A 23046-nucleotide genomic window follows, 5' to 3' on the forward strand; every position below is an offset into this window, starting at 1 on the left:
TACATATTTGCTCATAAAGGCGTTTCCACCGCCATTTGTCACATAATTCATTTTACCGACATAAATAGATCCGACCTTTTCTAGTGTATTTTGTTTTGTTGACATTTGTAAGGTTGACCGACAAATTTCCTGTTTCCATCAGGCCTGTCGTGAATTTTTTTATCCATCAAGTCCTTTACTCGCATATAAAAGTTGGTTGGAAACCTGATTAGTGTGACCAAATCGTGGCCTTAGAAGTCTGCTCACACACACTTCTGTTTGTTCCCCTCCATTGAAATGAAATGTAACTCTGAAGAAAGCAGCCGGCTGGGGTTTGGCTCCTCTCTTGGGATAACATTTTCCAAACTAAAAGCATGTCTCTTCTTTAAAAGCAGAGCCATGAGTGTATTTCTCCTGCGCGAGGATGAAGTGGACCGACAAATGCCTGCAAACCCCATTTGGAATTTGAGAGAGCCCCTGAGTTTAGACTGCGGGTCACTACATACACTCGCCAGCAGCAGTAAACCAAAGAGTGTAAAAGCAATGTATATTCAGTATTCACTCCCTTCATACATAGAGGAAGCACAGTGATGCTGAAGCGATGGGATCTGACCTTGACCCAGCGGCATATCTGTAAAGTATGAGCAGGGTAAGGAGGTTTTCCTGACCACATGAACTGGCCAGGGAAAACTCCTGACCCTGGACAAGGTCTTATTTTAGAGCAAAGAGGTGTTAGGCACTGTGTTGTCTGATACAGAGAACATGAGTAACCTATAACAACAACATATTTTTTAACACTCCATTTTGTCGTGGTGTTGATCTCTACTCCTGGGTCTTGGAGGTGGCAAGGACACACTCAAGAACACTCACATCAAACCACACCCCCAAGCCAACTCACGTTTGGCTTCTGTCATGGCCGCTTGAGGAGCAATCCAATAATGACGAGGCCAAATCAGCGGGTGCAGTTATGGATATATGCCATCCATGGCAAAAAAGAGGCCTCTTAAAATGGACAAACTTAAACAAAGATGCTATATGTCATTGTGTATGGTGGCTGGGATTGATTGTGAGATAGTGTTCTTTGTACACCATGCTCGACCAGCTCCACCTCCTTCTGCAACTCCTTTACTTTCCATCAAAGCCCAGGGATCCTCTTCAAATGTATATGCGTGTGGAGTTGTGCTACGTCCCTCATAACGCTTCTTAGTCGTAGTCTATGACCTACCCTCTAAGTAACCTGTAGTTAACCTGAGGTCACCCTCCCCGGTTCTGTCCCTCTCCATGTCTCCTGCAGGGCCTGCTCCAGACCGTAATCACAGCCAACCACCCAGAGCTAATATCTGCCATCCTACCTGACTTCCAAAGGAATATGAAGGAATATGTAGAATGCAGGACATTTTGCCACATTTAACATAAAAATCTCCACCCACAGACCAATTAGGCATTGGAAAGATTCTGAGTAGTAAGACACACATTTCTGCTCTTTAGAATCAACAACTAGATACCGTAAATGGTCACACTAATCAAGTTTCCATCCAACCTTTTACTGCGAGTAAAGTACATGGCGGATAAAAAAATATCACGACAGGCCTGATGGAAACAGGAAATTTGTTGGTCAACTTTCCAAATGTCGTCAAAACAAAATACACTAGACAAGGTTGAATCTTATTGTGTTGGTAAAATTGCCCCCACCCCCCCAATGGACATGTATCATTGCTACAGTTGTAAATGTATATATATATTACTATTATTATTTTATATTTTTCATACAGTACCAGTCAAATGTTTTGACATACGTACTCATTCCAGGGTTTTTCTTTATTTTTACTATTTTCTACATTGTAGAATAATAGTGAAGAAATCAAAACTATGAAAAAAACACATGGAATCATGTACTAACCAAAAAAGTGTTAAACAAATCAAAATAGATTTGAGATTTGAGATTCTTCAAAGTAACCACCCTTTGCCTCGATGACAGCTTTGCACACGATGGCATTCTCTCAACCAGCTTCACCTGGAATGTTTGCAGGGTGAACAAGGCTTTATTGACAGCACTTTCACAGACTCTCCTTCACAACCAGACAACTAACCATTCCACCAATGGAGAATCCTAGCATCATCCAGTTAGTCAATGGGCCTGGAACCAACTGCTGTAGTTGGAAACTGATCACCACACAGCCCTGAATACCCTGCCAGACATACAGGAAGGATACTGCTCCAGAATGACCAGTTAGTTGTGCAACCTGGGAAGGCCCCAGAACAACAACCATCAATGGCTACTTTGTCTCCTCACCCTGTTAGGACACACTAATGTTCCGATCACCTTAAAGACTTTGAATCAGAGCTGTACAAATCAAATCAATCAAATCAAATTGTATTAGTCACATGCGCCGAATACAACAGGTGTAGAGCTTACAGGGAAATGTTTACTTACGAGTCCCTAACCAACAATACAGTTTTAAAAAATACAGATAAGAACAAGAGATAAAAGTAACAAGTAATTAAATTCCAGCAGTGAAATAACAATAGCGAGACTATATACAGGGGGGTACCGATCAGAGTCAATGGGGTTATTTGAGGTAGTATGTACATGTAGGTACAGTTATTAAAGTGACTATGCATAGATGACAACAGAGAGTAGCAGCGGTGTAAAGAGGGTGTGTGTGGGTGTGTGGGGGGGGGGGGCGCACTGAAAATAGTCTGGGAAGCCATTTGACTAGATGTTCAGGAGTCTTATGGCTTGCGGGTAGAAGTTGTTTAGAAGCCTCTTGGACCTAGACTTGGTGTTCCGGTAGCGCTTGCCGTGCGGTAGCAGAGAGAACGGTCTATGACTAGGGTGGCTGGAGTCTTTTTTAGGGCTTTCCTCTGACACCGCCAGAGGTCCTGGATGGTAGGAAGTTTGGCCCCAGTGATGTACTGGGCCGTACACACTAACTCTGGAGTGCCTTACGGACGGAGGCCGAGCAGTTGCCATACCAGGTAGTGATGCAACCAGTCAGGATGCTCTCCATGGTGCAGCTGTAGAACCTTTTGAGGATCTGAGGACCCATGCCAAATCTTTTCAGTCTCCTGAGAGGGAAAAGGAATTGTCATGCCCTCTTCATGACTGTCTTGGTGTGCTTGGACCATGTTAGTTTGTTGGTGATGTGGACACCAAGGAACTTGAAGCTCTGAAACTGCTCCTCTGCAGCCGCGTCGATGAGAATGGGGGCGTCCTCGGTCCTCTTTTTCCTGTAGTCCACAATCATCTCCTTTGTCTTGATCACATAAATATATTTTCAATTTGAGGTCTTTCCCTGTGTTGAAAATCAAGTATAGTTTGGTGGCAAGGGCAGTGTCCTGTTTTTTTGGGAGCAGTTTTCAGTTGTGTACATTGCATATGTCTTAGTAAAACGCCCTTGATGTTTATTATGATGTTATGGGGGTGGGGAGGGAATGCAACAATATTGTATATTGTTTGGGGGAAAAATATGGGGTCAATTTCACGCCTTAAGTATTGATTTCAAAATAAAATAAATTGTAAACATTAGAAATAAAGTTGAAAATGTGTGAAGAATGAGAGAAGTGATGGATGTTGAGAGAATCGTTTGTAGATTTGTAAACAAAAGGAGCAGAACTAATTTAAAAGCAGAACAAATTATTTGAAAACAAATTTAAAAATAGTCTTTCATTTGAACTTTTCAAACAGCCAACCCTATTGAATCCATTTCGCTCTTGCCTGCAGTTACTACCTTTGGTTAGATGACTTGGATCTTTGCTTTCACTGCCAGTTTTTTCCAATTGCAAGTTTTGGTGGTTTTATTTTGTCCTACTCAGTTGTGTAATTTTATGATTTCATGTCTATAGACTGTTTAGTGAGGAGCTAAACCGGAAATTGCTTCTGCTACATTTTTCAAGTACCATTCCTGAGATGACTAATACAAGAAATGATTGACAGTCATTTTCAGCGATCTATATAACCGGTCTAGTTTCCTGATCATATTGGAGCTCCCTGCTATGTGTTGCTCTGGATGTCTTAGTCTAACGTCTGTAACTAGATGCTTAAAAACCTGTAGAATGAGAGTAGTTACTCAATATTTTTCTGTTGTTCAAGGCTCAAACACCTATGGGTCCATTCGGCAAAACCACTCCCACCATCACCGACCAAAGTTGCAGCCATAGTGTCCTTTCCAAATAGCCTATATTTTTTGTATTTAATAACTTGTAAATTTCATACTTTGTATTAGTTCCAATAGACCTCCAGTGTTGTTGTTTGCTTGAACAGTCACTGAGGCTGTATTTAACGTTAAACCATAGTTATTTCAGATGCAGCAGGTTTAGATACTTAGCTAACTAGCATTGATAGCTTAGCACCAAAGATACAGGCTGAGAGACTAGGATTCCGGTACATTTTTCCTGTAAATGTCTTCTAACAGCCTTAATGTTACATCAGAATTTCTGAACCAAGAGGCGCAACATCACAAGACTTTCTTGAACGCTTGCGAAACAAACCAAGCAGACCAGGGCGGGGTTTAAGAAGTGAAAATTCTTGCATTAATTGTTAATTTTGTCAATCTAAAGGCACAACCCGAATTCGAGCCAATAATAAGTAGTTGAACATGTTACTCCACAACCTTGTGAAAATGACATGTTTTCATTTGAGTCAAAACAACTTTATCGAAGGAGTGCCTTTTGATTTGACAGCCTGCGATTTGAGATTCTTGGATCCAACGGCCGTGTCTTTGTGAGACGCAGAGTAGGTGAACGGATTATTTCTGCATGTGTGATTTCCACCGTGAAGCATGGAGGAGATGGTGTGGGGGTGCTTTGCTTTATTTAGAATTCAAGGCACACTTAACCAGCATGGCTACCACAGCATTCTGCAGCGATACGCCAGCCCATCTGGTTTGTGTTTAGTGGGAGTGTCATTTGTTTTTCAACAGGACAACGACCTAACCCACCTCCAGGCTGTGTAAGGGCTATTTGACCAAGATGAGTGATGGAGTGATGCACCAGATGACCTGGCCTCCACAATCACCTGACCTCAACCCAATTGAGATGGTTTGAGATTAATTGGACCGCAGAGTGAAGGAAAAGCAGCCAACAATTGCTCAGCATATGTGGGAACTCTATCAAGACTGTTGGAAAAGCATTCCAGGTGAAGCTGGCTGATAGAATGCCAAGAGTGTGCAAAGCTGTTATCAAGGCAAAGGGTGGCTACTTTGAAGAATCTCAAATATAAAATATATTTGGATTTGTTTAACACTTTTTTGGTTACTACATGATTCCATATGTGTTTCATAGTTTTGATGTCTTCACTATTCTACAATGTAGAAAATAGTAAAAATAAAGAAAAACCCTTGAATGAGTGGGTGCATCCAAACTTCTGACTGGTACTGTATAGCTTACACCAAAGGGTAAAATCTATATATTTTGAGCAAAATAGTGCGTCTCGGCGTCTGTGGTCTATGATTTATGCTTAATGATGTGGATTGCAAATTACATCATGATGGGAGTAGGCCTGGGCTCACAGAAATAAGAATGAATAGAATGGGCTTGGAACTCTAACCCTGGAAATTGACTGGTAAACTCATGGGTACACTCCCAATGGCTGCCTGGTATTGTGACGCAATAATTTCAATGGTAATTTGGAATATATCTTCATTCTTATTTCTAAGCCAGTTTAATATTCAGTAGCATTCAAGCTTTGGCGACCTCAGATGAAGTACGATGTTTTACCGGCTCATTTTGGAGACCGAAGTAGGCCTAGACTTGTAGCATGGACGGCGACGAGGCCCGAAAAGTAAGTCAATTTCTATCGCTATAGGCCTAGCCTTGAAATGATTGACTGTAGACAGTTTCTGTATTGATTACACTGAAACATGTATGGAAAAGGGTGCATGTCTGGGGTTATGTGTAAATCCCCTGCTCCCAAAAAGGCTCTTACATATTCATTTTTATTTACAAATACAAACAAATTGCATGGATGGACATTGACAGGAATAAAACCTAGTATTGGCGTGGTTGTACTGTCCTAATACACCCTCACATGGCAATTTTGATCCGCATAGATACTAATCATCTAGACCACAGGGATTGGTGGAAGTCATGCAAAACCGTTTTTTCCGCATTCATGTAAAGATGACACTGAAGCAGACACATTGAGCACACGTTTGGCATGTCAAGGCTTGTTGTACTAATTACATATGCCACCAACAAAGGGGATGGATACAATTTGGGATTTTAACTTCCCTGACCAGGACAGGCACGCAATACTGGAATATACAAGAAAACCAGAAACCCTGAACATGTGAGTAGATATATTATTAATGAGCTAGCAATGCTGTGTGTGCGCTCATCCGGAAAACGAGTGTGCGTGGCTTTTGACAATTCAGTATGGGGTGCACGTCCAACTGACCGTCAGCTGGCTAGAGATCGTGTGTGTGGTGTAACGTTACGGATTCAAATAACCCATTGAATGTCAGAATACAACTACAAGGATTATATTCATTCTAGGTATAATAGATTGAAGCTAGTATAAACAGCTGATCATCTCTTATGGGAACATGTAGCACAAATCTATTGCTTCATGCTAATGCTAGCTAGGTAGGTTTTGACCTTTTGGTAGGGGCGCGTCAGTTTTAGCTAGGTGGCTGTCACTGGCTAGAAATCGTGTGTATGGTGTACTGATTCAAAGAAACCATCAGATGAAATGTCAGAATATAATTCATTATATGGCTAATAGATTGACGTTAGTATCAATTGCAGATATTTTATGAGAGCAGGTCGCATTGTTAGTCTATGCTCGCTAGCTAGCTAATAATTTTGATGTCAGATCTACTTAGCTAGCTAGTTCTTACCAGTGTCTGGATATCGGCGTTTCAGAGCAAGTTCAACCATCATTTCCCCCTGGGAATGCTGTGCCATGGTGTTGTATCCCTAGATTAGCAATGTATGTGTGTGTAGCTGTCAGTCAGTGTCATACAGGTTCGATTGCATCACTATCAGAATAAAATGATATGATACCAAGGTAAAACGCAGTAACTGCAGCCAAGGGCAGGTTGAAACCAAGCTAAAAGGCACTAAGTTCAGTTACTGACATTTACCTTGGTTTCACAGTAACTTTTTGCAGTTACTGCTAATACGACCCCCATTTTCTCCAAAACACAATACAATAGAGGCAGGAAACGTGTCCACTGACTCGCCAGACATGACCATATGTGAACCAAGGTCCTCTACTCCACCAATTAATTCACACATTAAACGGTCAACCGAATCGTTTCTAGTCATCTCTCCTCCTTCCAGGCTTTTTCTTCTCTTGATTTTATATTGCGATTGGCAACTTTCCTAAATTAGGTGCGTTACTGCCACTGACCTCGTTCGTTTTTCAGTCACCCACTTGGGTATAACCAATGAGGAGATGGCACGTGGGTACCTGCTTCTATAAACCAATGAGGAGATGGGAGAGGCAGGACTTGCAGTGCGATCTGCATCAGAAATAGAACTGACTTCTATTTTAGCCCTTTGCTATGCAGACGCTCGTTGGCGCGCCCAAGCAGTGTGGGTGCAATAATTGAAAATAGATTTCTAAATTCATTTGGTGTAGTCAGCCTGTTAGTCGTGATAATGCTTTAAATCCATCAATGCAAATAACTTGACAGTTTCGAAATCGAATACATGTGGATCACATTTTAGGGTTGAGGTATGATTCTGTGGAAGGCTTGGCAACAGAGTGCACCTGTTGCAGCATGCCCAGGCACAACTGGAGCTGCGCTTTATGGAGCGGGCACACCATAAATAAGCCTGTAGACTATATCAATAGGTTAAGGCTACAATATCCTTTCATAGTGTTTATATCAGTACAACAACATAGGTCTATCAGATAGCGGACGTTTTGGGGGCATAGGGCCTACCTTTTCTGGAGACACAGGATAATCAAGTTTCTGTTATGACATCACTTGTTTACAATATTAGTCAATATGCCTACTATGTCAAAAAGTGCGGGCAAAGAAGAAGAAAATGTGAGTAGGCCTAGGATAATGCTTTGTTCGTTCTTCATATTAATGTCGCTTCACATTTGTATAATTCTAAAGATGGATGAGGAAAGTCTATGAGATGAATATGTAGCCTACAGAATCAGTCATCATGTAGGCCTACGACAAATTTGTTATAGATATGAGCTTGATTCAACATTTTTCATGCAAAGTGAATTGGCAAAAGGTGGAATTATTGCAAACCAAGTGACAGGGATGGGGTCTACTATCAAAACCCCACGTCTAAAAAGTTTTGTCATGATTGTCTCTGTCTTTGTAGGGGTTACAGGAAGCCCCAGAGAGGACATTCCCTGTATTCTTCAGAGGAAAACTGGGGGCGAAGGTTAGTGTGATAGTATGACATTCCAAATGATCTGAGATCCTCAATTTCTTTCAAAGTAAATGTTACCTAATTATGTATTTTTAATGACTTCCTTCCCATTTCCAGTCCTAATTCCACAACCATTCCCACTGTAGTATCCATTGCCCTGACTTTGAGGTTTGTTAAAACACAATCCACAGCTCCATCAGGAGACCCCCGGGTTTGACCTGTTGGACCCCAACATGAGAGTCATAGATGTTAGTTATAACTGCCTCCACGACAAACACCTGAAGTGTTTTTTCCGCCATCCGGAAAGGAAGAAGCGGCTGGTGAAGCAAGGCCTCATCACCTCAAATGAGAAGGCATGGCAAACCTCCTTTTTCTTTCCAAAATCTAAAAGTGACACTTATATGGAACTGAGAAAATTGGACAGGTGTAAGCAATATGATGGCTAGGTGAAATGTTTGCCATTATGCTTAGTTTACACAAATCCAAATCTACAAGTGCATATGGTCATTGTTAGTGCAGGTTGTAAAAGAAAATGTGTTCTTAATGTCTTACCTGGTTAAATAAAGGCAAAATCAATCAATATTGGGGTAGGGGTTAGAGGTTGATTTGGGATTGGGTGTTTGTACCCATGAACTTCCTCTAAAAATGACCCTTTTGTGGCGCCTCCCTTTCAGGTGCTGTGTACGTGTAAGGAGTACAATCGCTACAGTGGCTACATCAAGTCAGTTCAGTTGCTGTGGGAGAAGCAGTGCTGTGCCCAGCAGGTTAGAGTGGTCTACTTTCTAGATGCACAATTATAAAAACACAAAGCTATATTGTAAGACATACCTTTCCATGCGTTTTATTTCACTGTGTATGTAACTTGCTGTCGCTCATGGATCGGGAAAGGGTTTTCTGATCACGTGACAAGACCAGGAAAAACTTGTGGAAGGCAAGGGTGCAAATTAATCTCTCTCTCTCTCTCTCTATCAGAAAAATCTTTTGAAGCAGTTCCTAGTCTTGCAGCAGCAAGGGGAGGTTCCGTCCCACATCTCACTGACGGATATTAGAGAGTGGCTCATTGCCAAGGGTAGAAACTACTTCAAGAACACGTGAGTGTTATTAGAATCTTTTACCCAAATGTGTTAAAAAAAACATAAGCAAAGGTGTGGAATCACGTTGACCTCCTATCTAGCAATAACTTAAGAAATAGATATGGTGGACAGTTTGAGTTGTAGAAAAATGAAGGTAAGTCATGTTTTATGTTCCCTTGTGTGTGAAGGTTTCAGAGTGAAATGGAAGAGGGGAAGAACCTTCACTTGGCCGAACTGGCTTGGGAGGTGAAACGACGCCTCAGGCTTGAGGAGCTGGAAAGAGAAGTGTGCAGGGAGCTGCGCCTGGAGCGCCGAATTGGACAGGTAAGGATGGAACAGCGGCACTCCTAGGGCTGGTATCAACTCATAATTGTTTAAGCAGCAGTAGGACCTCAGTGTTTCTGTTGGTATCTTCATCCATTTGCCTCTCTCTCTCACCCGTCTCTCTTAGCCTGGTAGCCAGATGGGAGATTGGAGACCCCTGGGCATGGAGACACACACACCTCTGGTAATGGACTCTCCCTTCAGACACTCCACCTCCTCGATGGACACTCTTTCCAGTCAGATCTCGACTGAGAACCTCGAGGTTGCTAGGCTACATACTGCCAGACCACGTTCTGCCAGACCACCAACTGAAAGACCTAGCAGTGACTCTGATCACTCTGGAACCGTGTCTACTGTGATGACCTGCTCACCACATTCAGCTAGCCCGTCAGCGGTAGGTCATTTTGGTCATGAACATGTTCCCAGCTTTCACTCTTTGGGGGCTGTAGACATATTACTGCTTCCCTGTCTCCCATCTCCTGGGAAATCCATATCCAAGTACAGTGGCAAGAAAAAGTATGTGAACCCTTTGGAATTACCTGGACTTCTGTGTAAATTGGTCATAAAATGTTATCTGATCTTCATCTAAGTCACAACAATAGACAAACACAGTCTGCTTAAACTAATAACACACAAATAATTGTACTTTTTCATGTCTTTATTGAACACACCGTGTAAACATTCACAGTGCAGTGTGGGAAAAGTACACTCAGCAAAAAAATAAACCTCCCATTTTTAGGACCCTGTCTTTCAAAGATAATTCGTATAAATCCAAATAACTTCACAGATCTTCATTGTAAAGGGTATAAACACTGTTTCCCATGCTTGTTCAATGAACCATAAACAATGAATGAACATGCATCTGTGGAACGGTCGTTAAGACACTAACAGCTTACAGACGATAGGCAATTAAGGTCACAGTTATGAAAACTTAGGAAACTAAAGAGGCCTTTCTACTGACTCTGAAAAACACCAAAAGAAAGATGTCCAGGGTCCCTGCTCATCTGTGTGAACGTGCCTTAGTCATGCTGCAAGGAGGCATGAGGACTGCAGATGTGGCCAGGGCAATAAATTGCAATGTCCGTACTGTGAGACGCCTAAGACAGCGCTACAGGAAGACAGGACGGACAGCTGATCGTCCTCGCAGTGGCAGACCTCGTGTAACAACACCTGCACAGGATCGGTACATCCAAACATCACACCTGCGGGACAGGTACAGGATGGCAACAACAACTGTCCGAGTTACACCAGGAACGCACAATCCCTCCATCAGTGCTCAGACTGTCCGCAATAGGCTGAGAGAGGCTGGACTGAGGGCTTGTAGGCCTGTTGTAAGGAAACCGGCAACAACGTCGCCAATGGGCACAAACCCACCATCGCTGGACCAGACAGGACTGTCAAAAAGTGCTCTTCACTGACGAGTCATGGTTTTGTTTCACCAGGGGTGATGGTCGGATTCGCGTTTATCGTCGAAGGAATGAGCGTTACACCGAGGCCTGTACTCTGGAGCGGGATCGATTTGGAGGTGGAGGGTCTGTCATGGTCTTGGGCGGTGTGTCACTGCATCATCGGACTGAGCTTGTTGTTATTCCAGGCAGTGTCAACGCTTTGCGTTACAGGGAAGACAACCTCCTCCCTCATGTGGTACCCTTCCTGCAGGCTTATCCTGACATGACCCTCCAACATGACTATGCCACCAGCCATACTACTCGTTCTGTGCGAGACAGGAATGTCCGTGTTCTGCCATTGCCAGCGAAGAGCTCGTATCTCAATCACATTGAGCACGTCTGGGATCTGTTGGATCGGCGGGTGAGGGCTAGGGCCATCCCCCCCAGAAATGTCCTGGAACTTGCAGGTGCCTTGGTGGAAGAGTGGGGTAACATCTCACAGCAAGAACTGGCAAATCTGGTGCAGTCCATGAGGAGGAGATGCACTGCAGTACTTAATGTAGCTGAAGGCCACACCAGATACTGACTGTTACTTTTGATGTTGAACCCCCCCCCCTTTGTTCAGGGACACATTATTCCATTTCTGTTAGCCACATGTTCAGTTTATGTCTCAGTTGTTCAATCTTGTATGTTCATACAATTATTTACACATGTTAAGTTTGCTGAAAATAAATACAGTTGACAGTGAGAGGACGTTTCTTTTTTTGCTGAGTTTGTGAACCCTTGGTTTTAATAAATGGTTGACCCTACTTTGTCAGCAATAACCTCAACGTTTTCTGTAGTTGCAGATCAGACCTGCGCAACGGTCAGGAGGAATTTTATACCATTCCTCTTTACAAAACTGTTTCAGTTTAGCAATATTCTTGGGATGTCTGGTGTGAACCTCTCTCTTGAGGCCCCGCCACAGCATCTCAATCGGGTTGAGGTCAGTACTCTGACTGGGCCACTACAGAAGGCATATTCTCTTCTGTTGCAGCCATTCTGTTGTTGATTTACTTCGGTGTTTTGGGTCGTTGTCCTGTTGCATCACCCAACTTCTGTTGAGCTTCAATTGGCGAACAACCTTAAATTCTCCAACAAAATGGCTTGATAAACTTGGCAATACATTTTTCCATCGATGATAGCTAGCTGTCCAGACCCCGAGGCAGCAAAGCAGCTCCAAACCATGATATGATGCTCCCTTCACCATACTTTACAGTTGGGATGAGGTTTTAATATTGGTGTGCTGTGCTTTTGTTTTCTCCACACAGTGTTGTGTGCTCCTTTCAAACAACAAAATTTTAGTTTCATCTCTCCACAGAATATTTTGCCAGTAGCGCTGTGGAACATCCAGATGCTCTTTTGCAAACTTCAAACGTGCAGCAATGTTTTTATTTGGACAGTCGGTGGCTTCTTCCGTGGTGTCCTCCCATGAACACCATTCTTGTTTAGTGTTTTACGTATCGTAGACTCGTCAACAGAGATATTAGGATGTTCCAGAGACTTCTTTAAGTCTTGAGCTAACACTCTAAGATTCTGCTTAACCTCATTGAGCATTCTGCGCTGTGCTCTTGCAGTCATCTTTGCAGGACGGCCACTCCTAGGGAGAGTAGCAACAGTGCTGAACTTTCTCCATTTATCTACCGTTTGTGTAACCGTGGAGTGATGAACATCAAGGCTTTTAGAGATACTTTTGTAACCCTTTCCAGCTTTATGCAAGTCAACAATTCTTAATCTTGGGTCTTCTGAGATCTCTTTTGTTTGAGGCATGGTTCACATCAGACAATGCTTCTTGTGAATAGCAAACTCAAATTTTGTGAGTTTTTTTAGGGCAGGCAGCTCTAACCAACATCTCCAATCTCGTCTCAATGATTGTACTCCAGGTTAGCTGACTCCAATTAGCTTTTGGAGAAGTCATTAGCCTTGGGGTTCACATACTTTTTTTCAACTTACACTGTGAATGTTTAAATGATGTATTCAGTATAGACAAGAAAAATACAGTCATTTGTGTGTTATTATTTTAAGCAGAATGTGTTAATCTGTTGTTGTGACTTAGATGAAGATTAAATCTAATTTTATGACCAATTCATGCAGAAATTCAGATAATTACAATAGGGTTCATATAATTTGTCTTGCCACTGTATTTGGATGATATGATGTAATATGCGTTTGCCACTTTGGTAAATGTAAAAAGTCTAGATGAGGAAGATGATTAAGTTGCAACAATGGAGACCACACATTTGATATAGAATAATTGCAACAACAAAAAATGAAAGGTATACTTGTTATATTTACTTAAAAAATATTTGGGATATGGATTAACATGTGTTTTGATTTCCAACATACTGTAAATCTGAATCAATTGTGTTGATGTACCTTTCTGTGTTCATATATACAGATTACTGTTAGGGACTTGCTGCTCATGATTGGACACATAACTAGCTCAGTATTGGAGGAGGTAAATGGCATCCTGATCCCTGCCTTGGTTGACCTTATAAGGCTGAGAGCTTCAGAAAGTGCTGCAGAGAGTATGCTCCCCATCAGCAAAGACACCAACGAAGATTCAACCCAGGGCTCTGTCAGCTGTACCTCCTTACTCTCCAAAGTCAATGTGATCTGTCTCACTCAGAGTCCTGACAGTAGGTCCTCCCCAATCTCCATTGATGAACCAGTCACTGCTGTCCAGACTTGTTGTAGCAGCAGTTCTCTGTCCAGTGAGGAACGAGCACACTCTTCCTCCAGTCAGATCTCTACTAAGAACCTCCTGGCTACTAGGCCACGTTCTACCAGGCCCCAATCTGCCAAACCGCCAACTGCTAAACCATCACCTGCTAAACCACCATCTGATAAACCGTCACCTGCTAAACCACCATCTGCTAAACCACCATCTGATAAACCACCACCTGCTAAACCACAATCTGCTAAACCATCACCTGCTAAACCGTCACCTGCTAAACCACCATCTGATAAACCGTCACCTGCTAAACCACCATCTGCTAAACTACGATCTGCTGTACCACAATCTGCTAAACCACAATCTGCTAAACCACCACCTGCTAAACTACGATCTGCTAAACCACCACTTGCTAAATTACAATCTGCTAAACCACCTACTGCCACTGACTACTCTGGAACCTCATCTGCTGTGGTAGGTCGTGGGCATGTCATCCCTGTCAAACTGACCTTGGCCCCTTTCTCCTCCTTACTCTCCAGCGAAGAGACCAACACCAACCTCCCCTCCAGCAGCCGCCCCTCCTCGTGCTCTATCAAGCTTTTAGACAGTAGGAGTGACATTCCTTGCTCCCTGGCTGTGAGCTCTATTTCAACTGTTCCTGGACATGACTCTAGCAGCAGCCCTGTGCGGGAGAATCAATTTGCTACTGAGGTCTCGTCGATCTGCCTCAGCCAAGATAGAAATGGCCAAGGAGGGAGTGTGACACCTCCAGCCCCTTTGGATGTTTCCCTCCCCTCCATTATTGAGCAGGCTGGCGAGCTTGTATGTTCCGTCATCTCCAAGTCTTTAGCAATTGTGGAAGCGCGGTCAAGTGTGAATGTTGAGGAGGGCTCTCCATCTCCCACCACAGTCTCCCATTCTCCTACAAGCGTGTTTGTCAGCCACTTAAGGAGTAGCCCACTAGGTGAGGACCTTGTAGATTCAACACTTGCGGATGTTATCTCTGTCCTGAAAATGGAGGGAATTCTTTCCTCCTCTCCGACTTTGGAGGAGGAGCTGCTTGATCTCTCCTCCAGTTGTTCTTCATCATCCAGCGAAACACTGCAATGTGTGTCTGTTGGCCCTCTTGGCGGTGGGTCGGAGACGTCCTTCAAGCTTCTTGGGGGTCGTACTCTGAGTATCGCCACCCCAACGGCCCATGTTATCACAGAGGACTTAGAAGTCTACAGTGATGAGATCATTGACGAAATCCTTATTATAATGAGGACCAAAAAAGATGATGACAGTGGAAGTGACGTCTCTGGTGCATCAACACCATGCAGCACACCAGCACCACAGAGCCGGTCCTCTTCTGCACTGAGGGGAGTGCTTCCCCATGACAGGAGGATACTCAGCACAACACTGCTTGGAATCCAGAACACACTAGACAGTGAGAACCTCTCAGGAGAGTGCTCCATCTCACCACAGGACAATGCCAGAGTCCTGGAGATGATAAAGTTGCTGCAGAGGCGCCTTGATGGGACACCCTCAGAGTCCTCCATCCATATCACAGATGTGGCTTCACCCTTGGGCTTTCCTCTCCCTGTATCTCTCCATGCTGTTCAGTCGTGTGTATTTGCCACTGACAAAGACCTGAAGGCAGAAAGAGTGAAGGGAGTCTTTGAAAGCCTGAGATCCCAGTTTATGAGCTACTCCATCAAGCCTGTGAGTAACATCATTACCAGGGCAACAACAAAGATGGCTGCCTCCAATCAGGTTAGTTTAGAGACACTCCAGGCAGCATCAGCAAAATCATCTGCTGTGGCTCAGAACCTTATTAGTTCGGTTTTATTTCAAGTTGCCAAGGTGTCCTGCTCTGATGACTTAGAGGGTCTGGGTGATCATCTCAGATGCCCCTCAACTTTGACCAGAGTTCTGACACCTTTGACCTCAGAGAAAGCTACACTGACACCTGCTGTTCTGAAGATCAGAAGGGAGATGTGTAAGGAAGTGGCCACCGAACTCCAGAGTTTCTTGATCAAGGAATCCCTTACTGGCACCCAGACACCATCCAATGGACATGCTTGCACTTCTGGTTCTGCCCCAAGGGAAGCTGTGCGGGACATCCTGAGGAAAACCAAAGAGGAGGCTTCCAACAAAAGCCTGAATAATATTTTCTCTGTTAATTTGGATGAGCGGCTCACAGACTCCATTGCAGATGCCTTATATCCAAAGCTGCATGACACATTGGAGTCCAAGAGAGAGCTGCAGGCTTCTTATTACAGCTCCCAGATCAGCTGCAGCCTCAGCCCCTTCGAAGTTGAGAGCAGCCTAGAGCTCCAGGAGTTCACTGACCCACTATCTGAGTCAGTATTGTGTCTCCTGGATAGGACATTTGGAGATAAAGCTCAGAACTTAAAGACAGGCGGGGGTGTTTTACAATATGTCACAGACCCAACCTATAAGAAGCTTTTGATTGGACCCCACACCAACGACGTCAATGTGGTTGTGCACACGATTGCAGTAGAGGAGTTGCCTGTTGAGGGTTGTATTGCGCAAAGTGAGGCCATTCATGGCCTTCACAAGAAGCAAGAGTTACCTTCCAGTGGCAGAGGGAATGAGACTCAGAGCCCTACTAATTGCCTACTGGAGGGTGTAGTGGGCAAACTGGTACGGAAGATGCTATTTCAGGGCCTTGACGTCCCTGAGGTACCCATGAAGGACAGCCGCTCTGAGAGCTTTAAGCTACAGTATGAACTGGTTGCAAAGCTTTGTCCTCTGATGGTAAGGACAATCATGGCTACAACCATAGCCAATCAACCACCTACTATTCAAGAAGCAGTGATGTCTTCCGAGAACATCCATGTGAAAGAGCTGTGTGAGGCAGGTATCAAACCTTTCAAAGAGAACCATGTACCCGATGACTCTGAGACAAACATCATGGTCAGAAGGGCTTTGAGTGAAATTGAATCCTGTATGATGGAGAACTCCGACAAGGACTCTCCCAGTCTACATTCCACACCAGAGGTGGTTGTAGACCTGATCACCAAGCTGCTTCATGGGTATGAGCTTGACTCAGAGGACTTTGCATCACCTGTGTCATCCCCAACCACCACTCTCTCTGATGTGGCAATGGACATGGTGGTTTCTGTCCTTCGGGACATGTCCGATTCCCCAGACGTTCCCTCAGCATTGGAAATGACCAAGGATCTCAAGACGCCGTACTCCCGCCCCTCAAGTGCAAGGATTGTAAGTGCCCTCTGCAGAGAGCTGGAGGAGCACATGGGCTCTCCTGATGCTTTGAGGCGAGCTTTGAGCCGCGGCAGCGGGGAGATGACAACAGCCATTGCGAGTGCAGTCACCAGGGAAGTCAACCGTCTGGGTTCAATCGTACCCAAAGTCTCTGTCCGGCCGCTCTCCTCAGACATCTGCCTAAGGACAGACCAGGACAAGGTCATGGTTAAGAGCCGATGTGGCTCGGCTGAGGTGAAGGCATCCCAACCGGTGTATATTATTGTTCACGTAGAGGCGGTGATGGATATCATTGTCCGGCTGCGGTCTCTGATTGTTCCTCGGACCCAGGATAAACTGGCCAGCTGGACCCTAGTTGAGGATGTGACCAACAAGCTGTCCAGTGCTCTGTGGGTGAGGGTGACTAACAGGTGGAGGGAAGCAAATGTCTGCCTGAAGGCAACAGACATCTTTCAGCTGGTGCTGTCTGTGCATAGAAAGTTGATGCAACGCTATGGCACAGAGGAAGCCCTACAGAAGATACTGTGCCACAAGGCACCCAAGCTGCACAAGGACATTGTCTGTCTTGTCACGAACGCAATTATGGATGCACCATCCAAACTTCAAGGCACCAAAAATCTGGAATCTACACTCAACTTGAAAGAATTGACAGCCTTGTTTAATGAAATGACAACCCGTCAATCTTTGAATAAGAAAGCTGAGCAGAGCAGCATCAAGACTGAGATTGAACAGCCGGAGTGGTCCACTGTGGAACAAGTGACATCCGGTTCCAGCAGCTTCATTAGGGAGCTTATATTAGAAGAAGTCCTGATGAAGCTTGTCAAGAAGATATGCCGTATGCCAAAAAGGACCAACAAACATCAGCGCATCCAGATCAGTGATCTGGTGACTGAGCTGATCCGATTGTTCGATGATGAGGTGGCCAAATATCTGATTGAGGAAATGGGAAGCCAGCAAAAAAGTTTCAATTCTAAGATGACATCGAAGCTGGCAGATGCCATCTACACTGACCTTGGGAAGGTCAAGCGTTTGAAACGCTCCTTGAAAATTGACGATTTATTTGAGGATCAGGAGATGCTTTCCATTGTCTCTGTCATTGTTTCCCACAAGCTACTGGCCATCTTGAAACCCTCAGTGCCCAGCGAGACCTCAGACCTTGAAGACTCATGCAGTGATGATGTGGAGGATGTGGAATCTGAGGGGGTGCATTATGCCACCGGCAGAAAGGTAAGACAAGCTCAGATTACTCTTGAATGGTCATTGGTTGTGCTTTTTGATATCGGCACCGGTAAATATAGTTGTATAATTATAGGAATATGTAAAGGAAGTGAAATTGATGTTTAATTGTGCATCCTTGAATTCTGATCACAGTCCAAGAGGAGCATTGTCCTTAAAGACACTACAGACCAGCCAGATATGTACATTGCTGTGGATTCTCCACCTATGAGTGAGTATTCCTGGGGGGAAATGTTCTTATGGGACAATTATATATAAAGAAGTAATCAATTATTGTTTTATCAGATAATTGTCCATCTGAAATTCTTACATATTTTCATCTTCTTGCCAGTTAAATTATCCAAGATGAGGAAAGGCATCCGGGGCTTCTTCTGGGGAGTCCAGAAGGCCTGGAAACGCTTGGTCACCTGCAAGTCCTCTGGGTCCTCTGATGGGTAGCCTGGATGACGTGCAGCCCATGTCAGTTGCTTTTGCCAGGCTACATCTGAGGAGGACACCACAACTGGCCTCAATACAACATTTTTATTTTTATTGTTCATATCTGTTTTCATTTTGAGTCCCCTAATGCTGCTATATTTGAACCAGGCTTTCAGTGGACTAGCTTACCATTAGTTTAAACTCCTTAAGGAAGATCCACTATAGGCTACTCAACACCAAAATTCCATCTGGGTCTTTTGATCCCTTATTAGCTCCCACTCCTGTAACTAGGAATGTGAGCTTCTAAATGTCATTCAGACATCTACATCTTCTCCTGTGATTAGGAAGATAAGATAAGAAACCCAACCAATTGACTAGATGTGCTGTACATCTGATGCCCTCTCCCTATTGTAATCATTGATCCACGTCCATTGCAGCCTCTAAATTTGATGTAGATATTTAGCCTAAATTAAAGAATGACAAGGAGGGTAGGCCGACAGCAGCTTCTACTCTTCCGATTAGGAAAGTGGTGCTAAACTTTTTGGGCTTTGAGGAACTATGTATTTTATTTTTCAATCACTTTTTTTATGGTACTTTTTAATAGTTGTTTTAATAAACCATTTGTATTGCAGATTTTGATTAATATTGTATCTTTTATAATTTTAATTTAGGTATTCATTTGATGACGTGGGACTAAAGCGTAGTTTATACCCTACATACATACACAATAACTTCAAGCAGCTACACAAAAAACACTCTACACAAGAACGCAGGATCAGCATTTAGTGAAGCGTTCTTGTGTTGCACACGAGGGGTATGAACTAGGCTTAGTCATTTTATGACTTCTATACGGGTATATAATGGTATCCATAGTGCAGTATTAAGATATTCATTATGGAGCTTTATATTATAGTAGAAATAATGTAAATGAATAAAAGTGAATTGATGTATGTCAACTTGATGGTGATATTTGTTTGCTCAACAAAAGCTATATTGGTGTTAGACGGTCTGAAGTTGCCTGACATTCAGGTATTTATTTAATTGGCACGGCCCTGAAAGAGGTAGAAAAGACCTCAAGATGGCGACAAATATCTTCTATCAGAAAATCAAATCAATGTATTTATCACATGCGCTGAGTAGAACAGGTGAAATGCGTACTTACATCTTCCTCTAACTCTGCCTTGATGAATCATATACAGTATATTGAATTCAGAGTTTCTAGTGTGAAATACAACAGTGCTGTCTGACAAATTAATTAGCAGTATTAAAGCAGTGTAATATACACTGAGTTTACAAAACATGAGTGCTCTTCCCATGACATAGATGGACCAGGTGAATCCAGGTGAAAGCTATGATCCCTTATTGATGTCACAGTGTAGAGGAAGAGACAGGTTAGTGAACGATTTTTAAGCCTTGAGACTATTGAGACATGGATTGTGTATGTGTGCCATTCAGAGGGTGAATGGGCAAGACAAAGTATTGAAGTGCCTTTGAACGGGGTATGGTAGTAGGTGCCAGGCACACCGATTTGAGTTTGTCAAGAACTGCAATGCTGCTGGGTTTTTGACGCTCAACAGTGTCCCGTGTGTATCAATAATGGTCCACCAACCAAAGGACATCCAGCCAACTTGACACAACTGTGGGAAGCATTGGAGTCATTACATTTAAGTCATTTAGCAGACGCTCTTATCCAGAGCGACTTACAAATTGGTGCATTCACCTTATGATATCCAATGGAAAAACCACTATACAATAGTGCATCTAAATCATACAATAGTGCATCTAAATCAACATGGAGTCAACATGGACCAGCATCCCAGTGGAATGCTTTTGACACTTTGTAGAGTCCATGCCCTGACGAATTGAGGCTGATCTGAGGGGAAATAAAGGGTGCAACTAAATATTAGCAAGGTGTTCCTGATGTGTTGTGCACTCAGTGTATATACTTCAGGTTGTATATATTTGAAGTTACCGGAGCTTGTGAGTCTTACGGCCAGCTGCATTATTCCTGCATGTATTCTGCATCCGGAACCGTGAAGCCTGGCACGCGAGTTTAGTATGATGTGACATATGATATTTATGCACCACATGTTAATGTGACTACTCTATGTTTGCCTAACTTGGGGAGACAAAGAAAGTAATACTTACTTTCAGAAGAGGACTTAGACATATTGAAAAAGAGGACTTTATCATTGCCCATTCATCCTAGCAGGGAAGCCCCTCTCTCAGAGGCTGAGGCGTAGAGGAGCAGTCTTAAGCCCACTCCATGTGAGTGGCTTTACCGTAACCTCAGGCACAGTGGAACGGGGGAAACTCATCCGTATGATTGTGTTGAGGAGATCCAGACTGCATTTCAAATGGCATCCTATTCACTATGCAATCCATTACTTTTGACCAGGGCCCATAGGGGTCTAGTCAAAAGTAGTGCACTGTATAGAGTGTCATTTGGGATGCAGGCTCAGACTCGGCTTTAATAAGGGGATTAGGTCTGCTAGCCAGTGTTCCGTCTCTCTCTCCCTCTCCTGCAGGCATGCTCATGTACAATAAGGATTTTTCGGGGCATGATGACTCAGCTCATCGGTCTACCAAGCTCACCTTTTGTAGTGTGGTGTTTATACTGCTGCTACACCTTAAATCAGGACCTCCTCCCCCGGCTAATTAAGTATCTGGTGAACGAGATGACCTTAATCATAACTTGTGGGCCAGTAAGTTGTGTGGCAACCCTGCCTGTTAGTAGTTTGACACACATAATGCTTTACTTGAAGGCTACCTACATTAGGACTTCATAACACATTCATCACCCATTTATACAACGGCTGGGTATAATCCGGAATGCTGATTGGTTAAAAGCGCATTCCAGCCGGTGTCTATTCCACAAGTTACCACCAGCTAAATCTATGACATTAAAATGCTTATGTGCATCGATAGGAAACAACACTGTGCAGCCGTATTCATTGACCTGGCCAAGGCTTTTGACTCTGTCAATCACCACATCCTCATCGGCAGACTCGACAGCCTTGGTTTCTCTAATGATTGCCTCGCCTGGTTCACCAACTACTTCTCTGATCGAGTTCAGTGTGTCAAATCGGAGGGTCTGTTGTCCGGGCCTCTGGCAGTCTCTATGGGGGTGCCACAGTGTTCAATTCTTGGACCGACTCTCTTCTCTGTATACATCAATGAAGTCGCTCTTGCTGCTGGTGAGTCTCTGATCCACCTCTACGCAGATGACACTATTCTGTATACTTCTTGCCCTTCTTTTGACACTGTGTTAACAACCCTCCAGGCGAGCTTCAATGCCATACAACTCTCCTTCCATGTCATCAATTGCTCTTAAATACAAGTAAAACTAAATGCATGCTCTTCAACCGATCGCTGCCTGCACCTGCCCGCCTGTCCAACATCACTACTCTAGACGGCTTTGACTTAGAATATGTGGACAACTACAAATACCTAGGTGTCTGGTTAGACTGTAAACTCTCCTTCCAGACTCACATCAAACATCTCCAATCCAAAGTTAAATCTAGAATTGGCTTCCTATTCCGCAACAAAGCATCCTTCACTCATGCTGCCAAACATACCCTTGTAAAACTGACCATCCTACCAATCCTCGACTTCGGTGATGTCATTTACAAAATAGCCTCCAATACCCTACTCAATAAATTGGATGCAGTCTATCACAGTGCCATCCGTTTTGTCACCAAAGCCCCATACACTACCCACCACTGCGACCTGTACACTCTCGTTGGCTGGCCCTCGCTTCATACTCGTCGCCAAACCCACTGGCTCCAGGTCATCTACAAAACCCTGCTAGGTAAAGTCCCCCCTTATCTCAGCTCGCTGGTCACCATAGCAGCACCTACCTGTAGCACGCGCTCCAGCAGGTATATCTCTCTGGTCACCCCCAAAACCAATTCTTCCTTTGGCCGCCTCTCCTTCCAGTTCTCTGCTGCCAATGACTGGAACGAACTACAAAAATCCCAGAAACTGGAAACACTTATCTCCCTCACTAGCTTTAAGCACCAGCTGTCAGAGCAGCTCATAGATTACTGCACCTGTACATAGCCCATCTATAATTTAGCCCAAACAACTACCTCTTTACCTACTGTATTCATTTATTTATTTTTGCTCCTTTGCACCCCATTATTTCTATCTCTACTTTGCACTTTCTTCCACTGCAAACCAACCATTCCAGTGTTTTTTTTTTACTTGCTATATTGTATTTACTTCGCCACCATGGCCTTTTTATTTTTTTATTTTTATTTATATATATATTGTTTGCCTTCACCTCCTTTATCTCACCTCACTTGCTCACATTGTATATAGACTTATTTTTCATTGTATT

General features: G+C 43.6%; 1 protein-coding gene across 2 annotated transcripts; it reads left to right on the forward strand.

Moving 5' to 3' along the window:
• Positions 1-5522: 5522 nt before the first annotated feature.
• Positions 5523-19654, forward strand: LOC129846483 (mucin-17-like). Of its 2 annotated transcripts, none has more exons than XM_055914429.1 (10): positions 5523-5761; positions 8272-8334; positions 8514-8675; positions 8997-9086; positions 9295-9413; positions 9584-9719; positions 9847-10113; positions 13545-18278; positions 18423-18498; positions 18619-19654. In XM_055914429.1, the coding sequence occupies exons 1-10, from the start codon at positions 5738-5740 to the stop codon at positions 18723-18725; spliced, it is 5778 nt and encodes a 1925-aa protein (XP_055770404.1). In that variant the 5' UTR covers positions 5523-5737; the 3' UTR covers positions 18726-19654. The 2 variants fall into 2 exon arrangements, with proteins under 2 accessions (XP_055770404.1, XP_055770405.1); XM_055914430.1 differs by lacking the exon at positions 5523-5761 and adding an exon at positions 6029-6268.
• The last annotated feature ends 3392 nt before the right edge of the window (positions 19655-23046 follow it).

This window comes from Salvelinus fontinalis, unplaced genomic scaffold (genome assembly GCF_029448725.1).
Source record: "Salvelinus fontinalis isolate EN_2023a unplaced genomic scaffold, ASM2944872v1 scaffold_0567, whole genome shotgun sequence".
Classification (NCBI taxonomy): domain Eukaryota; kingdom Metazoa; phylum Chordata; class Actinopteri; order Salmoniformes; family Salmonidae; genus Salvelinus; species Salvelinus fontinalis.